Genomic DNA, 27,328 nt, shown 5'->3' with positions numbered 1-27,328 from the left:
ATCACACAACAGGTGTGGATGAGCAGAGATCAAACCCAGGTCTCCTGCAAGCACACACAGTGCCCTCACTGCTGATTCAGCTTGTCTGCTGGTCCTCCTCCGAGGAAGGGACCGTATCTTACTCATATTTGTATAATGCTGAAGAGCGTGCTGCAGTGCCTTGCGTATCTAAGTGCTTGTTAAATATCTGCTGAAAGAGAGTAAAGACCTGCAGCCCGAAGAGATGAGTTGCACATGCAGGTAGAGGTCTCTGTTTCAAGCCAGGTCAGCCTGCATACCTGGGCATGGGAAGGAGTGTTTCTGCTACATCAACACCAATATTTACCACTGATTAAGGGATTACTACGTTCCAGTGACGGGCAAAGCACTTTGTTTGCACTGTCTCTTTTAATTATTACTACAACTGTATGAGAGCGGATCTACCATTTCCATTTACAGAGGCCCAAGCTGAGGCTCAGAGAGGTTGAGGAATTCAGCCAAGGTCACACAGCTACCAAGTGGTGAAGCCATGATTTGAGCTCACATCTCTCTCTGTCCAGTACCCAAGCCCATGTTCTACATTGCAGCCTACTCTTGCTTTCCTGGCCCAGGAGAGTAGGGGCTGGGTGGTGTGAGGCACAGGTTGTTATCCCAGAGTCCCGAGAGAAAAGGACTTGGAAATACTGTGCCATGGTTAGCAGAGACAGAGAGGGTGGTCTTCAGGAATAGCCTTGTGAGCAGTTCCTCTCTTCTCTCTTCTAACCTTTGCTCAGCAGATGCATCGTCCATAATAATTCTCTCTTACTCTTCGGATCCTGTGGTAGAGAGGATTAGTGAACCCTGCCCTTTTTTTTTTTAATTAAAAATACCTTCATGACATTTAAAAAATTATAAAAGCCCATTTCAGAAAATCCAAATCATATAGAATTATATGAACTGAAGAGTGAAAATATTACTACCTTTCCTTTCTTCTAATCCTATGCATATTATTAACAGTTTGGAAGTATCCTTCTAGACTTGTTTTTTTCTTTTTGCAAAAAACTGTATTTATTTTTAATTAAATAAGAGATATGAAAATCTTCTTATTTTAAAAAATCAAATAATACAGCCGAGGCTCAGGTAACTATCACACGCCTAATACATATTAGCCACTATCATCAGTTTGCTCTTTTTCTTCCTTTTCCCTCAGCACCTCCGTGTTTAAATGACTTACAGAACTATTCATTGTAACCCAGCTTTTTAATACAAATTAGATCATGCAGTAAGCTCTCGCTTTATTTTTTCCAAATGAAGCACATGCCGGCTAGATCTTTCTAGACTCGTGTGTATAGGACTAACATGTTCTCACTCCCTGGTGTGTGATGTTCCATGGCAGGCTGAACATGCTACACCGGCATTCTCCTGATGCTCAGCGTATGGTTTTCTTCCAGTTTTTCACTGGACAGAACCGTAGAGCACAACCCCCCTTGTTTGGGTTGCCAGATTTAGCAAATAAAAACAATAGGATGCCCAATTAAATCTGAAAATCTTGAAAATTTTTTAAATTTGAAAAAATTATTTACTGTTCATCTGAAATTCAATTTTAACTGAGTGTGTTTTCTCTGGCAACTCTTCCTCCTTGTGAACATCTGCAAGTATTTGGAGGCCCTACTCATTTGTTTCTTAAGGGGTCTACGACCTGATTTTTTGATTTAAAAATTGTATTACTAGGGGCACCTGGGTGGCTCGGTTGGTTAAGCGTCCAACTCGATTTCAGCACAGGTCATGATCTCAGAGTCGTGAGATCGAGCCCTACATCGGGCTCCACGCTCAACATGGAGTCTACTTGAGTCTCTCTCTTTCCTTCTCCCTCTGCCCCTCGCCCTGCTCTCTCTCTCTCACTAAACAAATAAAATATTTTAAAAAAATAAAATAAATAAAAATTATATTATCAAGCATTTCATATATAGTTTTCCTTGAACAAAGGGGATAGGGGTGCCAGCTCCCCCCACTGGCACAATTGAAAATCCATATAAAACTGTTGACTCCACAAAAATTTAACTACTAATAGCCTATTGTTATAGATAACATAGTCGATTAACACCTGTTTTTATTATATGTATTACATACTGTATTCTTGCAATAAGCTAGAGAAAAGAAAATGTTATTAGGAAAGCATAAGAAAAAGAAAATACATTTACAGTACCATACCATATTTATTGCAAAAAAAAATTGGCAAGGAAGTGGACCGACACAAACCCGTCTTGTTCAAGGGTCAACTGTATATAAGAAAAGTATAGAGAATAATGTAACAAATATCCATGTAACTGCCATGTGGCTTTTTCAAATATTAGTGTTTCACTAAGTTTATGTGAAATTTCTTTTCAGTAAGAGAGATAAAACATTATTGGTGCCTTTGCCCCCTCCAGGCCATGCATCTTCCTTTGCCCAGAGTAACTACTGAGTTTGGTGTTTATCACTCCTGTACATTCTTCCTATTTTCAAACTTTATATAGATGATATTCATATGGAATCTATTATCATACTCTACATATTTTTCAACTTGCTTTTCTGCTAAGCATTATTTTTGAGATTTATCCTTGTTGATACAGCTCTAGTTCATGTATTTCCAAGGCTGTATCAAAATCTGTTGCATGAATAGACTATGACGTATTTATTCATCCTTCTGTTGATAAGGATTTGGGTTGTTTCTAATAATTTACTATTATAAACAGCATTGCAAATAGTACCTTCATATCTTTATGCTAAGAATTTCTCTAGGGAACAGTTTCAGAGTGGAATTGCTGGGTCATTTTCACCTTACTAAATTTAGTGAATGTGTTCTCCAAAGTGGCTGTGCCAATTTGTGCCCCACTCATTTTTGTCAGATATTTACAGTTTAGTCAGTGATTGCCCTGAACGATAGAACATTGTCATTTTTAATTGGCATTTCCTAGAGAGGTTGAACATTTTCTTCCATGGCTTCTACGTATTGTATGTCATTTTTTCTTTTGGATTATTTCTTTTTCTCATTGATTTGTAGGAGTTCTTTATTTATTTGGGAAATTAATCCACTGCCAGTTACGCATTGCTTATAGTCTGAGGCTTGTCTTTTTACTGTTTTCAGTGTCCTTTGTAGAACTGAAGTTTTAAATTTTAGAGTAGTAAAATTCACCCGTCTTCTTTTATGGACTTTTTTCTACACATGTCTATTTCTTTAATAATTTCCTGTATTAACATCATAAAGATTTTTTACATATTTTTCTAAAAAGTTTTAAAGTTTTGCTTTTCACTTTTAGTCTTTAATCCACCCGGAGTTTGTTCTTTGTGGGAGCTGGAGCTCTAATTCAGTTTTTTGTTTCACAGTGACATGCAGATGTCTGAGTATTGATTGAACAGTTCATGCTTGACCACTGCTGTGTCATCCGCAGCTCTGTTCCAGATTGTCTGTGGTGGAGAGGAGCCCGCCTCTGCATGGGTGCCAGCCAGCCCCGAGGAACCCTACCGCAGTTCCCCATGGGGTCTGCGGAGATGCAGGGCTGTGTCCCCGAGCCATCCTTCCTGATGACCAGGGATGGACAGGACATTCCCGATTTGATGTAGCCAAGTGCCCCACCCCCGTTTACATCCCATTTTCCAGCTCCTGGCCTCACAAGTCTCCAGGAACTGATTTCCCTTTGTGTCTGCCTTTCCCCATAAGCAGGTGCAGAAGCAGGCCTCCTCATTTCTGGGGGTATCACCAAGGGCCTTTGCTTTCTTCCACCCTGCCCAGCCTCCGGAACCAGTCCTCTCCATGCCTGCTGGAGCCCCTGGGCCGCAGCTGTGCGGCAGATAGAATGAAGAAGGGTGTCTACATAGCCACGCGTGTGCCCGCTTTAGTCTTTGTGCATTTTCTTACCATACCCTCTTTTCCTTATTCATTCAGCCAGTTGGAAAATACCTGATTGTGTACTACCAGCAGGGCCTTGGGCTGGGTACTCTGAAAAAGACCCTACTGAATAAAATAGGATCCTTTTTCAAGGTGCAGAAATAATAATAAGGAGCTGACATTTTTTGAGTGTACACCAAAAGAGAATAGCTTTATGGAAATATCGTTCCCATACCATAAAACTCACCCTTTACAAGTGAACAATTCAGTGGTTTTCAGTGTATTCACAGAGTTGTGCAGCCTTCCCCACTGTCTAGTTCCAGAATATTTTCATCACCCCCCCAAAAAACCTTAAACCCATTAGCAGTCACTCCCCATTCCCCCCCACCACCACCAGCCCCTGGCAACCACCAGTGTGCTTTCTGACTCTGGGGATTTGCCTTTTCTGGACATTTCACGTAAAAGGGTGTGACACAGTCTGTGCCTCTTGTGACTGTCTTCTTTCACTTAGCACAGCGCTGGTCAGGGTACCTCCATGTTACGGCAGCTGTTCAAACTTCATCCCCTTCTCACAGCTGAAAAAGATCCTACTGTATGGATGTACCACCTTCTGTTTATATGTCAGTGGGTGGGTGTTTCTGTTGTTGCCACTTTGGGGCGATCATGATGAATGCTGCTAGCCCTGATGTGAACAAGTTTTTGTGTGGATGTCTGTTTTCTGTTCTCTTAGGGTTATACCTAGGATTGGAACTGTGGGGTCCTCTGATAACTCTGTGTTATCATTTTGAGGAATTGCCGGGCTGTTTCTGAAACGGCTGCCCCCCGTTACCGTCCCGCCAGCAGCGGACAAGGGCTCAGATTCCACATCCTTGTCCACGTGTGCTGTTGTCTTTCTTTTTGAGTATAGTCATCCCAGCAGCTATGAAATGGTATCTCATTATGGCTGAGTACTTTCTGTGGCTTCTCTCCTTTAGTCATCACAAAGGATCCCATGAGTTAGGTAGTATGATTTTCATTTTCTGATGAGGTTCAGAAAGGAAAAATACAACTTCTGGGAAACTCCGGTATATAAGTGGCAAAGCTGGGACTTGAACTCCAATCTACCTGACTCCAAAAATCCGAGTTCTTTCCTTTGTCTATGGTTTTCTCTGTCTTAGAGATTTCATGCAAGAAGCCAGAGGAAAGGGAAGATCCTGGAAGAAGAGGGTGTGCTTCTGGCTGATATCATCAGAGAGGCTTTGCGGGGATAGGGTTCCTTCAGCTAGGCCCAAAGTGATGAGAATGTTCCACACAACAAAGTTCCAGAGGGAACCCCAAGAGCAAAGCCAGGGAGGCAGGAAATTGCAGAGACTGAGGGAGATGGAGCAGTCTCAGGGACAGGGGCATGCACCCATTTCTTTTGTTAAGAAACCTTTGACATTTCAGGTGAAAATCTAGGCTAGACTTGAGCTGTTCGTTCAGGATACAAAATGATAAAATAATGCAAATGAAATCATAAATCAAACAACAACCAAGGATTTCTGGACTCATTGTCAGTCAGGTCGCTCTTTTCACTTTAGGGTTTAAGAAAGCATTTTGGGCACACCTCCTGTTACGGATTCAGAAGAGAGGCTACTGAGGCTCCTTGTCTCCATGCGGTGCCCAAACTGCTCTGATTAAGAGTTGAAATGGCTTCATGGTTGGCCACTGTCTGACCTGGGCCAAGTGTCTGTGTTTCCACAGTGGATGATCTAACACATCAGGAGCCCTTTGAACTTCATTCTTATTCACAGCGTCAGCCAGATATTTCCTTTGGAATGTCTGCAGAGTTTCCTCGCCCCTTTGATCACTTGGTGTCTGCCAGATACATCTTTGAATTGTGGGTGGGCTCCCTTAAAACACCAGGGTGTGAACGGGGTAACCCGTCTGGTAATCAGCCTGGTGGTTAGCTGTGGTGTCTTTCGAGAACCTCTCCTTGGGCAAGGAGTACTTAATGCTGACATGGAAGAACTGCTGACAGTTTTAAGGACTTAACACACAGTCCCTCTCCGGACAGCTCAGATGGGGAGCTGATTTACAAAGTGTTTCTCAGGTTTAAATCCCATAGATCATTATTTCTCACCCCAGCAAATGAAGTCTTCTAGATTGTTGTTTTTCTTATTATAAAAGCTATATAGAGTCGAAAGGAACAGACTTGCAGTTATAAAATACAGCAGTCATGGGGAGTGGCAACGAGAGTTAATAATACTGTGTTGCACATTTGAGAGTCTAAGCCTCAAAAGAAAACAATTTCTGTAACTCCGTGTGATGACGGATGTTAACTGGTGATCATTTCACAGTATAGACAAATACCGAATCCCTATTTACATACCTGAAACTAATACAACGTATGTCCATTATACCTCAATTAAGAAAGAGAACACCAAAAAATACCCATAATCTCAACGGGTCAGAACCAAACAGTGGTTAATGCTTTGCTTTACATTTGTCTAGATCTATTTCTATGTCGATTATTTTTAAGAAACAAAATAGGAGATTGTACTATGTAAACCATTTTGTGACTTAGTCTTTCCCCCGGAACTTTCCATGTTCCTAGATACGTGTCCTCAAAATTGTTTCCTGCTGCTGAGTCTTCCACTGTAAAGATGTTCCCTAATGATTAGAAATTTATCATTCCCGGGGCGCCTGGGTGGCTCAGTCGTTATGCGTCTGCCTTCCACTCAGGGCATGATCCCAGGGTCCTGGGATCGAGCCTTGCGTCGGGCTCCCTGCTCCGCGGGAAGCCTGCTTCTCCCTCTCCCACTCCCCCTGCTTGTGTCCCCTCTCTCGCTGTGTGTCTCTCTGTCAAATAAATAAAATCTTAAAAAAAAAAAGAAATTTATCATTCCCCACTTCTGTAAACACTGTGCCCCAAGGGACGTATAGATTACACTCCTCCCATGTGACCAGGCTTTGGTGACGGAGCCCCCTTTCTGTCCCCTTACCCATTGGCCTGGTTTCCACCTGTCCTCACAGTAGCTGTTCCCTCGCCTTGCAAGGCTGTGTCTCCAGATCTCATGAGATGGTTTCTTCTTGTCCCCCGGGTATCAGCGCTTGAGGCGCCTCCTCAGAGGGGACCTCCCCGGTCACCCCACCTGAAGCAGCCTCTTCCTTCAGTCTCTGTTCCCGTTACCCTATTTTATTTTATACAAGGCACTTGCTTCTCTCTAAAGTTATCTCACATCTTTGTTTGTTTGTGTTTACTGTGTGTCTTCTGCCACCGAGACTGTGACCCTGTGGGGTTGGTGCCTGGGTCTGTCTTGTTCGACTGTCTGTCCTCTGCACTGTGATCAGAGCCGGGCGCCCGGAAGCTCCATACGAATGACCACACGGTGGCCGTCCTCTTGTGCCCACATCTCATCACCACCTTAGGCTCTCGGTCCAGGAGTGGAATTCCTGGGTCACAGCCATGTCTATTTTTTTAAGATTTATTTATTTAAGAAAGAGAGAGAGAGAGAATGAGCAGGGAGGGGGAGGGTAGGGGGAGAGAAAGAATCTGAAGCAGGCTCCTCGATGAGCACGGAGCCCGTCGCGGGGCTCGACCCTAGGACCCTGAGATCAGGACCTGAGCCGAAGGCAGATGCTTAACCAGCTGAGCCACCCAGGCGCCCGAGGCACGTCTGTTTTTAAGGCATGTGGTATGTAGCACTAAGTGAATCTAATCTAAAGTTTACCCCTTGATACTCTAGCCGCAGCCAGGGCACCTGTTTCCCCCATAGCCTCTTTCCCCTTTAAAGTGTGTCTTTGTTAGTTTGACAAAGAACGTGGCATCTTGTTGTTGGCACTGGAATTTAATAATTACCCAGGTGGAACATATTTTCATGTTCACTGGCCGTGTTTTGCTTCTGTGAACTGCTGGTTCACGACCATAGTCCATTCCTTGACTGGAGTGTTCATCTTTCCCCTGCTGCTTTAGAAGAGCTGCATATATATGTGCTCTTATATGCTTCTTGGTAGGAAGATCCCCCCCCCCAACTTAATATATCATGGACCTAATTGTAAATATACTTCATCCTTTTTAAGAACTGAATAAATATTCTGTTGCATAGGCATACCATAATTGATTGAGCCAAGACCCTTCTGTTCCTCAGTTTCCTCACCTGTAAAATCAGAGAGTAACTGATTATGCTTCACCGTAAAGCCTAGTGTTGTGTAAATGCATTACTTACACTACTGACTTAGAGAGGCTCCTGGCATGCAGGATGTGCACAGTGAGTGTTAGCTGCTATTGGCCGCAGTACGTGCCGCAGTGGAGCAGACTGCATGGGAGGGTTGTCTGCGAGGGGGCTGTGGCATCGGGTTCCAGCACTTCCCCCAACCCCCTGGGGAGCCTGAGCCTGGTGCTGGCCCTCCAGTGAACCAGAAGCTCTGTTTCTCGCTGAGGTCTGCTTGCTCTGACTTTTCTTGGTTTCTGTGGGCTTGTGTCCTGGTTCTTGCTCCATTTCCCCACCCTCCCTCTCACGTGGGTGAGCCCTCGTACTTCTGTGTCTCGCAAGCAGAGGAATGCGGTGAAAACACGGGGCCTTGCCTGAATACAGAGGAGTATAAAGTGGTATAAGGTCCTGTGGTTGGTTCTGCAGGGCTCGGGGCTACCACTCACAGGACTCCCCCGGGGAGTAACTCTTCGTGGACTCTAGCAGTAGAGAAAGCTGGAATCCACCGTGCACACGGCTGTGGACATTGTCACATGTCACACATGTCACAGTGTGTTCTTGGGAACACACTGAGGAGGTAACTGGCATTGGGTCATGTTGCACCTGTAGGAATGTCCCTGATGGTGGGGGTTTCCCTAAAAGGAATAGTACATTCCCATTCCATGATATATTTTCCCAACTCTCCACTTTTCTTTTAATTCATTTTTCTTGGGGCGCCTGGGTGGCTCAGTCATTAAGCGTCTGCCTTCGGCTCAGGTCGTGATCCCAGGGTCCTGGTATCGAGCCCCGCATCGGGCTCCCTGCTCAGTGGGAAGCCTGCTTCTCCCTCCCCCACTCCCCCTGCTTGTGGTCCCTCTCTGGCTGTGTCTCTCTCTAATAAATAAATAAAATCTTAAAAAAATAAATTCACTTTTCTTTTAACAAAGTAATACATTTATAGTTTAAAAAAAAATCAAAGAGTACTGGGGCACCTGGGTGGCTAGGTTGGTTAAGCGTCCAACTCTTGATCTCAGCTCAGGTCTTGATCTCAGGGTGGCGAGTTCAAGCCCCGTGTTGGGCTCCATGCTGGGTGTGGCGCCTACTTAAAAAAAAAAAAAATCAAAGAGTACCAAAAGGCTTGTAAGACCACGTAGCAGCCCCCAGCCCATCTCTTCCTTTCTCACTCCCCAGAGGTAGTCACTTTCAACTCTTAGATTTCTTCACTTCTGGTACTTTATCTCCAATGTTTGTAAATAATTTGAGTATACTGCTTATTTCTTGATTTACCTATCCTACACATTCAGTTTTCTTATAATCTCCCCCATCAGGCAGCATCACAATTTTTGGTAAATTGGTTGTCAGTGTTTATATATGACAAGGCAAACACGGAGTACCGCTCCATCAGGTCATGTACTGGGGGTAGCTTTTCTTTCTCGTACAACCTTTTCATTTTCTTGGAATTAGTCATTGACTTGTTTCTTTCATTTGTTTAATTGTCTAGGTGTCTGTTGATTTTTATATTTGAATTTTTAAATTTTCTTTTTAATTTTTTCCCAGCTATCTTTTATTTCATTTCATTTTATTTCCAGTGTAGTTAACATAGTGTTATAGTAGCTTCAGGTGTATAACGTATATGTGATTCAACACTTCCATATATCACCACAAGTGCCCTCCTTAATCCCCATCACCTGTTTCACCCCCTCCCCCACCTCCCCTCTGGGAACCATCAGTTTGTTCTCTATACTTAAGAATCTGTTCCTTGGTTTGCCTCTCTTTTTTTCCTTTGCTCATTTGTTTTGTTTCTTAAATTCCACATATGAGTGAAATCATATGGTATTTGTCTTCCTCTGACTGACATATTTTGCTTAGCATAATACTCTCTAGCTTCATCCATGTCATTGCAAATGGCAAGATTTCATTCTTTTTTATGGCTGAATAATATTCATACATCTTCTTTATCCATTCATCAGTCAATGGACACTCGGGCTGCTTCCATATCTTGGCTGTTGTAGACATTGTAGATACCGCTGCTATAGACATTGGGGTGCATGTATCCTTTTGAATTAGTGTTTTTGTATTTTGGGGGTAAATACCCAGTAGCGTGATTACTAGATCATAGGGTAGTTCTAGTTCTAACTTTTTGAGGAACCTCCATACTAAGTTCCTATTGATTTTTACATTTACATTTTTAAATTTTTTTTTTAATTTTAAGTTAATAAGTTATGTTTCAAACAACTTTATGCCTGTGTTTTTAGTTTTCTAAACACTCCAGTACATCTGTCACACACCCATCGATATTTCTTCCCAGGGCTTAAGTACAATTCTAAAAACGGTCATACCCCTTCGTCCTGCAGACGGCCCGCCACGGCCACCTCTTCTCTTCCTCGTGTTGTGTCTAGTCCCAGGCACAATGCTGCCCCTCTCATCACCCCTGTGCAGGATCTGTTTCCTGGGGTTCGTGGTTCCCTCTTCATTGATTTCATCCCCAATTTTGCTGATGCATCTTCCAGTAGGTTCCCAAGAGAGGCCCGATGGGAGATTAACTTCTTAACTCCTTGTGCATCTGCAAAGGTCTTTATTCTGCCCTCACAATTAATTGGTTTAGGTAGAGAATTCCAGAATTCCCCAGAATTTTATTTTTTTAAAGATTTTATTTATTCTAGAGAGAGAGAAAGAGAGCGAGCAAGCTAGCAAGTACAAGCTTGCTTCTGCCCCGGGGGAGGGGCAGAAGCAGACCCCACACTGAGCAGGGAGCCCGATGCGGGGCTCAATCCCAGGACTCCAGGATCAGAACCAGAGCCAAAGGCGGATGCTCAACCGACTGAGCCGCCCAGGCGCCCCTTCCCCAGAATTTTAAAAATGTTTTTCTTTTGTCTTATATCGCATTCAGTGTTGCTGTCGAGAAGTCTGATGCATTCTGATCTGCATTCTTTTGTATGTGACCTGTTACTTCTCTTTGGAAGTTTTATTTTATTTTATTTTTTAAAGATTTTATTATTTATTTGTGAGAGAGAGAGAGCAGGAGAGGGGGGAAGGTCAGAGGGAGAAGCAGACTCCCCGCTGAGCAGGGAGCCCGATGCGGGACTCGATCCCGGGACTCCAGGATCCTGACCTGAGCCGAAGGCAGTCGCCCAACCAACTGAGCCGCCCAGGCGCCCCTCTCTGGAAGTTTTTAAAGATAGTTTATTTCTCTGAAATTTGGTGGGATTCTCTCCTGTTTTGCTTTGGGACTTTTTCATTCCCTGTGCTAGAATACTCAAGACCTCTTTAATATTTACATTCACCTTCTCTTCCATTTTTTCTTTCTCTTTCTGGAGATTTCATTAGTTGAGTGTTGTCCTGGTCCTTCAGCCTTCTTCGTTTTTTCTTTCCTATAGCTTACCTCATCCTTGTATTTTACTTTCTGAAAGAGTTCCTCAATTTTCTCTTCCAGTATTTTTTTAAATTTTTCATTTTATCTATAACATTTTTATTTCTAGGCCCTTTATATTATTCTTAAATTGATCCTTTAGAATTTTTTTTCACAATATTCCCTTATTGTTTGGTGGTTGCAATTACATGAATTATAGGTTTGGTTGTTTGTTCCTTAACTTTGTTTCCTCATACTATTTGTGCTACCTTCAGATGCCCGTTTTTCTAGTTTGGACCCTGTCTTTCATATTTGAGACTTAACCCCCAGCACCTGGTGATCCTCAGTTGTCAGTTTATTTTTAAGAATGAGGTTGGAGCGCCGGGGGTGGGCGTGGGGCCTGTCGGCTGGTGGGCAGCTCACAAGGTGATGTAGCCGGGAAGTAGCTTTTGGAGCAGGAGACCCCAGAGTCTGGGTGTGCCGATGCGCTCTCTGGCATTCTTCAGTGGCTCCAGAGATGGATCCTTCGATATCCAGCATTTAGGGGATACCCCTGGCTGCTGAGGTGCCGGCAGCAGGAAGGAGGATAAGCCTGGTGGGAGCAGGGCGGGGTGGCGGACAGGGGAGGGCCCACCATTCAGTGTGCGTAGTTACCCCCCTGTTTTCAGTCTGGAGTCTACTTCCTCTTGGTGTTCTGGAGTCCTGAGCCTTGCTGATTCCATTTCTGCAGAAAATACATCTGAAATGGAGGCAGGGATCTGGGAGTATAACTGCCATGTTTATAGACCTTGTTCGGATCTTCCTATTTCAGCTGGAAACTTACACGCACCCACCCCCAAAGCCCCCACCCTCACCCCAATGGAATCTGGTAGCTCTGGGGCCCAGGGTCTGGGGACAGATCATTAGTCCCTGAGGGTCCTTAGATGTCACCCCCACTCCACTTTGCCAAAGCCCAGCCTTTCACTCCACATCTCCAAACAGTTGTTGGCATCTCTCTTGCATCATACTCTGCTCTTGCTCTTTATTTTAGTGGGTTCATACCTTCTTCACATGGTTGTCATTTGAGAAGAATATTGGCAGTGAAGGGAGACAGAGCCATGTGTTCAGGCTGTCACTGCCCACGTACTCCTCCCAAGAGGCCGCCCCTGTACCCAGGGAGACTCTGGAAAGACAGGGAGGGCATGTAAGAGCGAGTGTGTATAAGAGAGCAGAATGAGTGTGTGAGTGTGTAATAAAAGAGTGTATGTGTGAGAGTGTATTGTGTGGGTGTGTGTGCGTGCATGTGTGTGTAATAAAAGAGTGTGTGAGAGTGTGTGTGTGTGGGTGTGCGCGTGTGAAGCCCCGTAACAGATACTCAAGGCATAGTGACAGCATGGGACATACTCCAGTGATTTGGGGAACAGGGCCGGATACCAACAAGATTACCAGAAGAATAAGGGACCTCATCGTTGAAATGGGTTATATGGCCTCACAGAGTGGGGATCCTCAAGGGGATACACTCAGCTGAAGGGATTATATCCTGGAAACTTCATTTTAAAATGTTTGATTACCAGGGTGCCTGGGTGGCTCAGTCAGTTAAGCGTCTGACTCTTGATTTGGGCTCAGGTCATGATCTCAGGGTCGTGGGATCGAGCCCCGTGTTGGGCTCTATGCTCAGTGTGGCATCCGCTTGTCCCTCACCCTCTGCTCCTTCCCTCCCTGCCCCTCTCTCTCAAATAAATAAATAAATAAAATCTTAAAAAATTTTTTTTGAGGTTACCTTACTTGGGGAGCTAACAAGGTGTATAGCTTTTCACATTTTGCTCCTGATTGAATGGCTGATTCTTTCATTCCTTCAACAAGTTTTGATTGAGCTCATATGTATCAGGCCCTATGCTTACGACAAGCAAGAGGTGAGGGTCGCCGTTTTCCTTGTGAAGCTTATAGTCCAGCGGCAGGATAGCAGGGGGCAGGTAAACGTTAATTGCACATGTGTATAACTTGTGTTTGAAAACTAAATCGAGTCCCAGAGATGGGGAAGGAATCCCAGAGGACCAGCTGAACCCCAGCGTGACAGTTTAGGACTTTTTGCATCTTGATGTAGCATGACATCACTTTAGAGGTTTGGTTCAATATGAGACTAGATGTCTCCATTTTGGGTTTAGACATGTTAGCGCTGGCCTTGTGGGTGCTCCCTGGCGTGCACTAAGGCAGATGCTTTGCACATACATCATCTCTAACCACAGTGCCCCCAGGAGGAGGGGGCTTGCTTCAGTCATCCTGTGTCAAGTTCAAGTCGGCCTCTTAATTTCATGGGCTGTGCTGCACCTAGAGCACGTCTTCCTGCAGCCCTCAGCCCACCTCGCCTTTCCTGTCCCAGGATTCAGAGGCTGGCTGCTGGGGTCTCATGGTCAGAGTTGAGGTGTGAATTTCTGCAGGGGCGCCCATGCAGCTACCTGCCTCATACATAATGTATCTTGTAGGTCGTTAGCTCATCTAATTTGGGATGGGAAGAATTAAGATTAGTAAACATCTTTATGTGACTGGGTTGGAAAGCAGCTTCTGGGTACATCTTATTGTTACGGGGAAGGCAAGGCTGGGAATGCCCGGCTTTGTTACACCAGGCCCACTTCCCTAGTGCTCCTGATGAGCTGGGACCCCGGGTCTTCTCACTGCTCACTTCAGTCCATCCCCTGCCTAGGTCCAGGCTTTGGGCAGCTCTGCATTTTGCCCAGACACACACACACACACACACACACACACGCACACGCACACACACACACACACGCTTATGCTTGCTCACGCGCTTTCTCACCACCCTCCTCACCTCCCCTTGGTTGAGGTTGGAGGGCATTGCACATTTTTACTTCATTGCAAATGAGTTGTGGCCTCAGGGCAAAGCCAGGCCTTTGGTGGTCCATTTTTAATGCTTCTCCAGTGCGGGTTGGAGGACCACCACTGTCTGGGCCTCTGAGGGAGGGGCAGGCCTGCTGCGAGCTTTTTCTCTCTACACACTTGCCCCGGCCTCTTTATCACAGTGAGGTGGCTTTTCACCCAGAAAAAGGAAAACTCAGGCAGTGCGGCAAGTGGAGGGAACCATCATTTCCAAGCCCTGGAAACAGTAGTCTTGATTTAGGGTACGCCCACCCCCCCAGTGCAATTCCCAGATACCCAGCAGAGCCCTTCTGAACTCCATTCCTTTTCTAGTGGAAGGTTAAGGACAGCTCTGTCTTCTGAGGTCCTGGTTTGGGGTTCCACAGCCTTCCAGTGCTCTGCAGACTCTTTTTTTTTTTTTAATTTGTTAAAGACAATGTATTTATTATAGAGAAACCATATAGGTTCCCTTATTTCCTTATTCCTATAGCATCTTTTTTTTCACATCTTAATGGTTCTGAAATTGGAATGCATCTTAAAATAGATCTGTACCTTTGCACATCCTGTTCCTTATTTCCTGAAGGTTTAGTCTTTAAATCCGTGGGTTTAAATGACTACGTCCTAGAATCGAGGGAGTACAGAAAAAGGACAGTTGGGGAAACAAAAGTCTTTCAAAACTTGGAACCCACAAGAGAAAATCGACCAAGGGGATCCTTGGTGGCAGAGAGTTAGTGCCACTGCCTGAAATCTCATGTTTTCCAAGAAACTTGATGGAAGACCCTTATGGGGAAAAGTGCTGAGGAGGCCTGATGCTGTTCTCTTTCACGTCTCTCTACGGGGGGGCCATACTTGGAGCCGCGGTTCTTGAAGTTATCCCCCTACCATTCCTCCTCCAGGTCTCAGGCCAAACATATTTGCAAACGTAGCATAAGGACCTTTCTCTTCCTGTGTTGCATTTGCTAATTTACAATTGGTCCATTTGGAGGGGGGAAAAAAGGCACTTTTCTTTTGCCCGTTGGCATTTGGGCCTCTCTGAGGCAGCCTCAGAGAACATGGCTGTGGGGGGCCCTGGGGATGTCCTGGCAGCACAGCCCAACACGCCCCCGCCCTGCGTGTGTGACAGCCCCAGGCCACTGGCGTGCTGTGTAGCGTGTACTCGGGATGGGGCTGAATCAGGGCAGTTTTTGTGCAAAGCATGGAGGTGCTTTCAGCAGTTTGTCAGATCAAGGACCGCATCCCAAAGCCTAAACCTCAACAGGACAGCCAGGGGGACGACAGAGAGCAGACGGCTTTGGAGCCCATCCCCAAATGGGTTGCCGCTCCCTCTGTCTTCCCGGCTGTGCCCCCTGGGGGTGCCAGCCACAGACCCTGGGCCGGAAGTGCCGTCCTGCCGGGCTGCTAGGCGAGAAAGCAGAGCACGCCCTGCCAGGCCAGGAATAGAAGGAGATGGAAGGAGATGGGGGCTGTGTTGCCCTCGTCCAGCCATTTCTCTCGCGCTCTCCAATCTCCTTGTCCACTCTTTGCCCCCAAGCAGGAATCTTCACACGAGGCCCTCCAAACCCCAGCCCAGTACACAGGTCCTTTAAGACTCAACTCAAGGCTGGCTTCATGCCTGGATGCTTCTGAGAGGAACACGTCTATAGCCGCGCACGGGAGAATGGCTTCTTAGACTATAAACAAGGAGCTGAATCTTTTCTATTTTTCTATCATGAGACAGTTTCCGACCTTGAGTACCCCTTGCAGAGCTCGTAGGGAGAAGACACAGCAAGGAGCGAGTTTCCCTGGCACCCCGCCCCCAGTCCCCACTAGGGTCCCGATGACGAAGCACCCCGGCTGGCCTCAGGGTCCTGGAGCAAGCAGCCACGGCCGTCTCCTCGCAGGCGGTGCCCGTCTCAGGTGGCATGTCACACCCTATTGGACTTTTTTCTGCACCCTCTGCTGTCCCCTGAGTAAGGGATAATGAGCAACTTAATGTGCTGACTTCTCCAGTCCTTCTTTGGTCCATTGCAACAAAAGTTGCTCTTTTTCTCGTTAGAACCATTTTTGTCAGGGTGCCTTTAATCAATGGCTTCCCTGGGGACAATATTTTTAGAAGTTGTATTTTTCACACTCTCCCTTTCCCCCTTTTGGAAAGTCTCTTCCCAGCGCCTGGTAAAATGAACTAATGAGATGCTATGAAAGTCCGGGCCGGTGTTAATTGGTACAGGTATGAAGAAGCTGCTCAGGTACACCTTCGGTTCCAGCCTGCCTCACCTGCGCTCCTCTTCTGTCTCTTTGGTGCAGGTTGCACAGACAGCAGATGGTGTGGATGCTGACCTCTGGAAAGACGGCTTATTTAAATCCAAGGTTACCAGATACCTGTGTTTCACGAGATCATTTTCCAAAGAAAATGTAAGTCTAGTCATGGTGTCCGTTTGCTGAGTGAGCACAAGGCATTTACGTGCCTGGTTGAAATTTCCTCTTTTCTTTCTTTCTTTTTTTTTTTTTTTGTTGTTGTTGTTTTTGTTGTTGTGGTTGTGGTTTATTTTCATTGCCATATTAATCTGTGGTTTTAGTGAACTGGGTAGAATCAGGAGCTAGCGCTGTTTCATTTATTAACAGTAGTATTAACCATGTACCCAAGTGTACAGTGAATTCCATTAAAGTGTGTTCTCAAAAGGGAACCAGGAAATTTCTCTCCCAGCCCTCATTTGCCTAGCTTTCCTGTAAGTCACAAATCACAGGGGGGTGTGGACGTGAGTATTTGCCTATGCAGCGGGATTTAAACCTGGCCAGCATGCAGAGGCAGAGCTCCGCGACCACTTCTTTCCCCAGACACGGCCTTGTTTCCAAAATGACTGACTTTCTCCCTGAGTCTCTGTGACATTTGACATTTCATTGTTTCTGCAGGTAGGTACCTACCACGTGTGCAGGTTTCTTTCAGTATGCTGTTCTGAACTCTTGGGCCCGTAAATTAGGATGTTTTAAAGCTATCTCTTTTTTTTTTTTTTTTTTTTTTTTTTTTTTTTTTTAAATTTATTTATTCATGAGAGAGAGAGAGAGAGAGAGGCAGAGGGAGAAGCAGGCTTCCCACTGAGCAGGGAGCCCGATGCGGGACTCGATCCCAGGACCCTGGGATCATGACCTGAGCCGAAGGCAGACGCTCAACCATCTGAGCCACCCAGGCACCCTAAAGCTATCTCTTAAGCCCTTTCCAACAGAATGTTTTAATGAGTGGCTTAGAAAAAAAGGGAAGTAGCTTTTGTGAGGATCTACACAGATCAGCTCTGAGGGAGGCCTGTCCTAGGCACTCTGCAAATAAACCTCTTCCATCCTCAGACAATCTCTTGAAGTATTAGCTCCTTTCCTGAGATCAGAGAGTTTTTGTGCTTGCCCAAGGTTCACCTGTGTTCCCTAGCCCCAAACAGGGTGCAGTCGAGATTTTCATTTTCAGGAGTGACATTTTATTTTTGGCCTAAATGTTATTGTCTCTTTCTAATGCAAAAAAAGAAACAGAAAAGGGGAGGAATGTTTTTGTTAATTTATTTTTATAAATTTTGTTATGACAGTAATATATGCTCATGGTTTAAAAAGAAAAAAATATTTCAAACATCCTCATCCAGAAGTGTGGACGGGGAACAATGAGTCTTCTCCGCATCACATACGACACAGCTGTGGTCCTACCCCAGGGTCCTTGTGTGCCCCTTCAGTGTTGTCTGCATGTAGACAGTCACGTGGTCCTCTGGCTTGCACTCTCTTCCATCAGCCGTTCCTGTTGTTTATTGATAAGTCTTTGTTAGGAACATTATTCCTAATGTATTCAGGACTGGGAGAGAAGACATCGCTTTAATTTTTTCCCCCTAATTATGAGAGTAATATATGCTTGCTGTAAAGTCCAGAGTTTCTAATGGGGCAGAGACGGTCCTGGTGCTAAACACTAGAAATCCTTCACATACAGGTGAGAAGGTGGCAGCTGAGCCTATAATGAGTCTGAGCAGGTCCCTGGGGTTCGTCGTGCAGCCCGAGGAGACATTGAGGAACAGTCTGGAGGCCAGGTTGCCTTTCCGGCTGTGGGCTCGAGCAGATAGGGGTAGTTACCCTCCCCCCATTGCTCCATTCCTCCACCCCTGCATCCATATCCACATGCAGTGGACTCTCATGCCCCTTTGTCCCTGGAGTTTGACCTAAGCCTGTTTTTGAAACTGTTTATATTTTTAGCTTTTGTCACCTCTGTTCTGTCTGCTGGCTGCCGCTTTGTGCAGGTCAGTGCACTCACTGCTGCTCAGGCAGCAAGGACAGACTCCTGAGGATTTGCACAACTCACCGTGCCCAGTGGTCTCACGATGTTCTTCACTGATCTCTGCTCAGCCCCCACCTTCCCTGACTGAGGCTGCAGTTCCCAACTGTGGCCTCAGAGGACAGCCACGATCACTTCGATTGTTTTTGAGTTCTGGTTGTGTTTTGGTTTTTTGTCTTTTGGGGGTTTGTTTTGCATTTCCCCTGAAGGCTGTGGGGTATTGGTAGTCTAGGCCAAAAGAGTCCTGGATCCCTTGGAGTTGGGGACAGTGACAAGTCTAAAAATGACAGAGAGAAGTCACCAGTACTTGCTAATTTGGAGTGTCCTGCGTAAATGTATGATGGAAAATGTATCGAGTTCGTCAGCATTTGTTGAACGTGAAACAGATGTTATTGACTGCTCCCTTTGTAAGCCTTAACCCCTCGCGGGCTGGGTGTGGTGGGGCAGGGTGTGAGGAAGGGCTGGGGGAGGAGGGTGAGGGTGGTGGGAGGAGTCCCTGCCTCCCCTCTGAAGGAGGGTGGGAAGTCGGTGCATTTTGTTTTCAGAAGAAGAATGACTGAGTCCTTTAGTGAGATCCAGGGGGATCCACTCAGGGGGGTTGCAGGTACCCACTTGCCAGCCCAGGAGCACAGTAGGAATGGGTGTGTTTTAATCCACTACAGCCGGTCTGTCCTGGCCCTGCTGTTCACAACCAGGACATTGTACAGTGTGTATTTTTACAACTGTAGAGGAGGGATGTGGGCTCTCAAGACTGGACAGATTCTTAATTAGGCAGCTCGAGACTCCCAGTGTAGGAGTTTGGGGACACTCCTTTGGAACCTAAGTTCCTTTTCCCCAATAATGCTCTTAATACGGAAACCTGGCTTTGGAGTGACATTGCTTCCTGGGGAAGGATCGAGATTAATTGCACTTTTCATGCCCTGTACTTTCTGCATTACCTGTAATAATAATGTACATAGATTAGGTAGGGAGGATATTAAACAGAAGGATTTATGAACATTTGAATATTAAGTTGGTTATCTGTGGCTACCTTAAATGCAAGGTTGTCAAAAATAATTACAGTATACTAGCAAATACTGGCTACCAGAGACAGTATAAATACCCTGAGTCAGTGCATATTGGGCTTTTGGCATGAATCATTTGCTCAACAAGGATTGGGAATACGTTCTTCATATTTATGAGGAGGAAATGAAAGAGAGCATGGGATGGGGGAGGGGAGAGGTGTCGCAGACCTACTGTATTAAACCCAGTACAGCAGCAGCCCCATGCACGGAGGGACCACACTTGGGCTGTGGGAAGCCTTGACAGTGCAGCCTCCCATTTTGTATGCATGGGAGGGTTCCTGATGCTTTTTTTTTTTTTTTTTTTTTTTTTAATGGCCACACCACTGACGTTCTGGTTTTATGATCAGGGACATTTGTAGAGTGTGGAGGGTGAGGTCGCTAAGTGGTTTGCAGTTGACTTGTGTAAAACCCAACTTGTCAAGCCGAAGACATTGGAGAAGGATATTGATGAATGCCCATCCATCTGCGGGCCAGGAAAACATACCCAGTTGTTAATTTCTCAATGCAGAAAGCAGTGATGACACGGAAAGGCAACTGCCAGGAAAAGAAAAAATTATGATAGATTAGATCAGGCAATTCTGAAAGCAGCTGATGTTTTCGAGTTAGGTTAACGTTTCAAACCTTTTCTACACGGTCAGAGATTTATTCTGCATTAGTAAGGCTGCAGTACACATTCCACGGGCTGCACTGCACTGTGCATTGTTTCCCCAAGACGCAGCTACCTGAAATGTAATAATAGAAAATAGTCGCCAAACGCAGTAATTGTGAGAGAAAGAAACAGTTTTGTGACAACAGTGCCATAAAAGCCCTGGTCACAGTTGACACTTGACACATTGACTGTCATAGTGAAGTTTGAAGAATTTATTTCACTTGTGAGCTTTCGGTTTATAATGTATTTATTAAGTATACTTTTGTTTTTATTGATACAGTTTAGATTTGTCATCTAAGCAGATCCAATTTGATTTCCAACTCTTGCCCACCCAGTTGAAAATGTGCCCCAAAACATTACGTTATTCAGTAGACAATAATTGCACACCTACCATGTGCCAAGAAGCGTGCTACGCTTGGATGTATAGTAGTAACAGACAGTTTTGGTCCTCATGGCCCTTGAACTCTTGTGGTGAGACAGATACTGAAGAAAGAACCTCACAGATGTGCCATTTTAAATTGGTAGGAAGGAAAATAGAGAGGGGCCAAGAGAGACGATAGTGCAGCGTTCAGATGGTAAGAATTCCTTGATTGGCTCTCCGAGCTAGTGTTGGCATGGAGCATTTCAGCCAGAAATGTGGGCAGCAAATGCCGGTGTGTTTGCAGAGGATGCTCTCCTGCGGTTACAGAATGGCCTGTGCTGCCTTCAGATTGTATTTTTGCACTGGTTACAGAAACCGCGCACTGTGGACCCCTTATGCTACCACTAAGTAGAAACTATAAGAGGCCCTTGTACATGTCATTTTAGTAGATGTGTAATATTGAGGCAGCAGGGCTTTTCAGTCTGTATTAGTTTGTGATTCCTGGCATTTTCCAGAACATATCCAGCAACCGAAATGTGTGTCAGTATGCAGACTGGCGATCTGGTAGGCTTTGATGCAGCGCTCCCCTGCTGCAGTGACTGCCCTAGGAATGTGCTCTTTTCTAAAACCTGCTGGCCCCCGAGAGCCCATGCTCCAGGCTGAGTGGCAGCCTGGTCCCAGGACATGCGTGCACAGCTGCCCTCTGCTGGGTTATGTCTCACGCTTCTCCTGGGTTGCTGTCTAGCACACTAGACAAAGCCATGTCTGAGTGAGTGGCTTTGAGGTGCTACAGATGAAGCTCCTTCCCAGGGGCCACCCGAGTCCCCGCATAGCCGCTGGGGAACATTAAGTGGCACCTACTCTAATTAACCTGCTGTAGTAAAGCTGCATGAGTCATTGTGTTAAATATGCATCTCGAAGCCAAAATGGCAAACCCACCACAGGGGTGTTCAGATTAATAATCTGTATCTCTTTTCTCTCTTCCCAAGAGTCATTTAGGGAACGTGTTAGTGGATATGAAGCTCATTGACATCAAGGACACTCTGCCTGTAGGCTTCATCCCAATTCAGGAGACAGTGGACACACGTGAGTCTCCCTTTAGTACCACTCATCACAATGGGACTTTTCTTCCACCAGGTATATTTTTAGATGTTTTGTGTGTGCATTTTTCTTTGGGAACATTTTAGGAGGCCTTGCTGCATGCCCGTGAATAAACCCTGCTGCTTTTGCCGCGTGTCTGACTTGGTTCTCCGAGGAGTTTGTGGTGTTCTGGGTAGCAGCATGTAAATGAGCAGAATGTCCTTTTCTCTTAGAATGGGCTCCCTGCTGAATCGGCTCACTCAGGAATGGAACGGTGAAACTGGTTATAGTCCCTACTTAGTCCACATCCTCTGGTGTCGTGGAAGCCAAGCTTGGCACAAGACCCAGAAGCAAAAGGAAAAAAAAAATCAGAGATACCCAAGGAATATAAGTGCAATAATGTCCTTATTTTTGGCTCTTGGAGCACACAAGAAAAGCCAGAACCAGAAAGACTGCACGTTAGCGGACACAGGATCGAATCCGAATGAATACGCTGACCCCTGAGCCACAGTGAGCAAAAGCGAATCACCGACCAACCAAAGCTTCTTCAGGATCTGGAAGGGCTTTGCCGTTCTTGTCATGCCTGTCGGTTATTAAATAATGCTGGAAAACCTCTGGATATTTGAGCCTCCTCATTTTGATTTAACTTAACTTGTTTTATTTTTAATTACTGTCACTAACTTTAGGAAGTCTCCAGCGGTGAAGCAGTAAATGAAAAACAAAGAGTCCTTTCTTTATTACCCCTGATTCATTTATGAAATCCTTTATCTCATTCTTTGTCACGCATACTTTATCTTTCCATAGTTAGCCCCATTTTGGACCCATAATCTTTCGCTGTTTTCTTGCTAGCGTTTCGTACTGACCAGACTTTGTTTATCTACTCAGCTGCCACTCAGCCGTCATTTTCTCGAAACAAGTCAAGTCCGTTGTATCGCACATTTTTGTTTTCTTAATAGTCCTCTCACTTTTGGACATTTTGCTTTTCTTATTAGATGTATTAGCTAATAATCATGCTAGCTGATATGTGGTATGTGACTTACCAGATGCTCATCCCCGTGGTAAATGCTTTACGTACCTGACGTCACTGGATCTCCAGAAGACCCCTGTTCGGAGACGGGTATTGTTATACGCATCCCACGTGAGGACAGTGGGGCACAGTAACTCCTGAGGGTTTGCAGAACTTATCCACGATCACACGTCTGGAAGTAAGGGAGTCACGAGAAGACACACGGGAGTCTGACTCCAGCCCTACTGTTAACCACCGCGCGACCCTGTCGCAGCATGTGGTTAAGTGCCTTTTACAGATAGATTTAATACATTTATGCATCAGGTGTTGTTGGTAACAGTTCTATCGAGATATAATTCACATACCATTAATTTACCCATTTGGAATATACAATTCAGTGGTCTTTAGGGTATTCACAGAGTTGTGTGACTCTTACCACAATTAATTTTAGAACATTTCATCACACCCCCCCCCCAAAACCCTGTACCCATTAGCAGTCACTCCCCATTCCTCTCCAACCTGCCCCTTCTCACCCCTTTCCAGCCCTGGGCAACCACTGATCTACTTTCTATACAGACCTACCTGTTCTGTACATTTCATGTAAGTGGAATCCTACAACATGTGGTCTTTTGTGATGGGCTTCTTTCACCAAGCATAACGTTTTTAAGGTAGGTCCATGTTGTAGCATGTGTTAGTACTTTATGCCTTTCTATTGCCAAATCATATTCCGTTTTGTGGACTTCGGCATTTTGCTTACCCATTCAGTTGGTGGATATTCGGGTTGTTTCCTCTTTGGACTGTTAAGACTGGTGCTGCTGTGGACATTCATGTACAGGTTTTTGTGGAGACACGTGTTTTCATTGCTCGTGGGGCCGTACCTAGGAGTGGAACTGCCAGAGTCATATGGTAACTCTATATTTAACTTCTCGCAGAGCTGCCAGACTGTTTTTCAAAGGAGCAGTGCCATTTTACATCCCCACCAACGGCACATGAGGGCTCCGGTGTCACTGCATCTCCGCCAACACTTGTTCTTATTATTCTGGCCATCTTACTGGGCACGAAGTGGTCTCTCGTGGTTTCAATTTGCATTTCCTGATGGTTAATGGTGTTGAGCATAGTTTTGTGTGCTTGCTGGCCATTTGTATATCTTCTCTGGAGAAATGTCTATTCTGATCCTCTGGCATTTTAAATTGGGTTGTCTTTTTTATTGAGTTATAAATATTTGAACATATTCTAGATATGAGCCCTTTATTAATTATATGGTTTGCAAAATGTTCTTTCTTTGAGTTTTCTTTTCACTTTCTTGATGTCCTTTGAAATACACAAGCTTTTTATTTTGATGGAGTTTCGTTTGTTTATTTTTTTCCTTTGTTGCTTATGTTTTTGGTGTCATACCTAAGAAAGCATTGCTTAATTCAAGGTCACTGCCTGTTTTTCTTTTTTTCTGAGCGTTTTGTAGTGTTTGCTCTTACACTTATGTCTTTGATCCATTCTGAGTTAACTTCCGTGTATGGTGTGAGATAGGGGTCCTCCTTTATTCTTTCGCATGTGAATGTCATGTTGTTCCAGCATCATGTCTTGAAAAGACTAGTCTTTCCCCCATGGAATTGTCTCAGCATCCTTGTTGAAAATCAGTTGACCATAAATGTGAGTTTTTTTCTGGACCCTGAGTTCTCTTCCATTGATCTGTATGTCTTTCCTCATGCCAGTACCACGCAGTCTTAATGACGGTAGCTTTGTGGCAAGTTTTGAAACCAGGAAGTATGAGTCTTCCACCCTCATTCTTCTTTTTCAAGATTATTTAGGCTAGTCTGGGTCCTTTGAATTTCCATATGAATCTTAGGCTTAGTCCATTTCTGCGAAGAAGCTAGCTGATATTTTGGTAGGAGTGGTGTTGAATCTATAAACCAGTTTGGGTATGCATTGATTTTGAAGGATTTTCTTGTGATGCGTTTCCAAGTACTGGAGGCTACTGGGTCTTAGGTCCTCTACGGTCTGCTCCAGCCTTCTTCTAGAAACGTCTTCCTCATCTTCAAGCACCCTATACTTTACCCAAACTGAGGCACTCACTGTGCGCTCTTCACCCTTGTTTCTTTCCTGGCTCTACTTATTTGCTTCGTTGTTTTTTTCCCTGTCTGAAAAGCCCTTTCCCTCAACTCGGAGTGTCCACACCCTGTATCTTTCAAGGGTGAGCTTTAATTCTGCCCCCTGCATGAAACCGTCTCTGACCCCCAGATACCAGTTTCAAGCAAGCTCTCTCTCTTCCACAGTAAGTGGAGATTGATGAATGCCTTGTGTAGGCACCGCAGGCTTTGTGAGAGAAGGCAGCTGACTGAGATGCTGGCCTTTCCCTCTGGGAGCTTAGTCTGGTGGGTGACCTGGCCCTGAAAGCACGGAGTTGCATCACAGCATAATCAGAGAGAGCTCTCTCTCGTCAGAGAGATCAGGGACCATCTGCCTTCTCTGCTGCTTTTCATCACACCCGGCTCAGCACACATTCAGTGGACGGAGGGAGGGAGGGAAGCACCACAGGTTACAGTGGCCAGAAGCCAAAGGAAGAATAGATTCTGTCTCTCACTTCCCACCTCAACTCTGTCAGGACGCACTGCGGCTTGGCCTAGGGCAGGCAGCACTTGTACTCTGGAGTCAGACCCACCTGAGACTGCCTGGCTTTGCCGCTTACAGCTTTAGTGCCCCAAGCAAATGACTTCACCTTTCTAGGCCTCGGTTTCCTGATCTGTAAAACGGGGGGATTAGTATCTACCTCATAATGTAAAGCTTGCATTTTAGCTGCTTACATGTTTTATGCACATCTGCACTACTTACCTCTTTCTTTGAGGGCAAGATCCATGTTTAATTCACTTGTGAATCACCTGAGACACCTACCATACACGGTGCCTTGCTCAGAGGATGGGCTTCATACAGATAAGCTTTATTATTCTCTGTTGCCAAATTAACTTCCAGAAATACCAGTTCACGGTGCCACTAATGATACAGGCTTGTGCCTGTTTTCCACAGTCCTGCCAGCATAGGTTTTAAATTTTTATTCAGTTTTACTGTTCTAATTTTATTTAATTTTCATGTCATCATTTATTAGCAAGGCTGAACATTTTCACAAGTGTTTGCTTGCTGCTTTTGCTTACTCTTATATGACTTGTCTGCCTAGGAGCTAAAATTGCCTTGTAGACTTGTATTAATTTCCTACTTCTCCCTCGTGCTTTTCTTAGTTTCAAAATTTGCATTGGTGTTCAGTTTTGACAACTAATTGACTTATAATGTCTTTATATTGATAGACTCTGGAGCCACAAGGGGATTTCCCATTCTGCATTTTCCTCTTAATTTGTTGAACCAGTTAAGTGAGGAGGCCCAGGGCTGCGTCCTGCCTGGGCCTGTGGTCCAGCTGTGGTGGGACCCCGGTGGTCCTGGGTGGGAGGCCTCTTCCCCCTGACAGTTGCTGCCCGTGGGCATTCTGAGGGCAGGTCTTGGCATCACCAACAAGCGTCTTATCACACAAGAAGGGTGGGTTTAGGGCAGCCTGTTCATTTTGGGTTGTGTGGTCATTTCCTAGAGCCTGTCCCCAGGGGGGCACGGTGAGCCCAGGCTGACCGGATGAACCTGTGGTCAGCTCTGTGAAGTCTCAGTGCATTTAAGGCCCCGATTTTATAAAGTCAGCCAAAAAGATGAGACTCCTGTAATGAATTTAAAATAGTTTGTTGCTATCCACACAGTACTTAGAAACTGGAAGACTGTTTGTTTTAGTAAAGTGCTGTATTCTTTCCCTGTGTTCATTAGCGTGACTGAACACATTTCTATTGACTCTGTATAATATGTTTACTTAAAATTAGGCCTGTTTAAGCATGTGTAATTAGTGGCTTCATCTCTTACCCCGAGTTGCTGTAGACGGAGGAATAGAGCAAAGAGCAGCGTGGCAAAAGCAAGTAATAGACCTGCATTTTCATCTCACCTCCTTCACGCTTTACCAGGTCTGATCTTACCAGCTAATAGTTTTCGAAGGTGCGGTGTTGGTATGGGTGTTTTCCTCCAGGATACCATCCCTGTCTTGTAGGGTGTAATGTCTGGGGTCTGGATTCAGGACATTATTACTCATAGCTCATATATCCGATCTAGCCCTCAGTTTCCTTGCCTGGGAAAAGAACCCACCGAGTTTCTGAGTTTCTACCTGGCTCTTTAAAAGACACCCTCCCCCCAGTCAACAATAAGACAACACGACTGACGGTAATCTCCCCTTGGTCAAGCCAGGACCAGTGGCGTGACTGTCCTTCCCTCCCCACTCGGTGTCTGATTTGAGTGTGCTTACTTCCTGCCCCAGAAGTGAAAGGTCTTGAAAGTCAATGCCAAACGCTGACATAAGTTGTGCCCTGGAGGCTTACCGGTAGTAATGATGATAAGAACTTTCATGGCTATGCTTTATTGAGCACTTACTGTGTGCCAGGCGCTGGGCTAGGTGAAGCATAGGAAGTGTTATCACATTTCATCCACCCAACGTCCCTTTGGGGTGGGGTTTCATTAACTCCGTTTTACAGATAATGAAACCTAGGCTCAGAGAAATTAAGTCACTTGCCTAAGATCATAGAGCTGATGGCCGAGTTGGGATTTCAACCCAGGTACACCTGACTCCTGTATCCGGTGTCTGCAACTGATTGGAATTCATATTTAAAAACCACAAATGAACAAACAAAAAACACCTGGTTA

At 45.2% G+C, this 27,328-nt stretch overlaps 1 protein-coding gene across 3 annotated transcripts in view; it reads left to right on the top strand.

Moving 5' to 3' along the window:
• Nucleotides 1–27,328, top strand: part of MVB12B (multivesicular body subunit 12B) — a 181,880-nt gene that overhangs the window by 42,525 nt on the left and 112,027 nt on the right. For all 3 annotated transcript variants that reach the window (XM_027615789.2, XM_027615790.1, XM_027615791.1), the window contains exons 3-4: nt 16,463–16,570; nt 21,519–21,615. In XM_027615789.2, coding sequence (XP_027471590.1) covers nt 16,463–16,570; nt 21,519–21,615 — 205 coding nt within the window. The remainder of the gene's footprint in view (nt 1–16,462; nt 16,571–21,518; nt 21,616–27,328) is intronic.

The sequence above is a fragment of the Zalophus californianus genome, chromosome 13 (assembly GCF_009762305.2).
Source record: "Zalophus californianus isolate mZalCal1 chromosome 13, mZalCal1.pri.v2, whole genome shotgun sequence".
Lineage (NCBI taxonomy): Eukaryota > Metazoa > Chordata > Mammalia > Carnivora > Otariidae > Zalophus > Zalophus californianus.
Note: the sequence above shows the minus strand (reverse complement) of the source record. Positions and strands in the feature narration are given on the sequence as shown.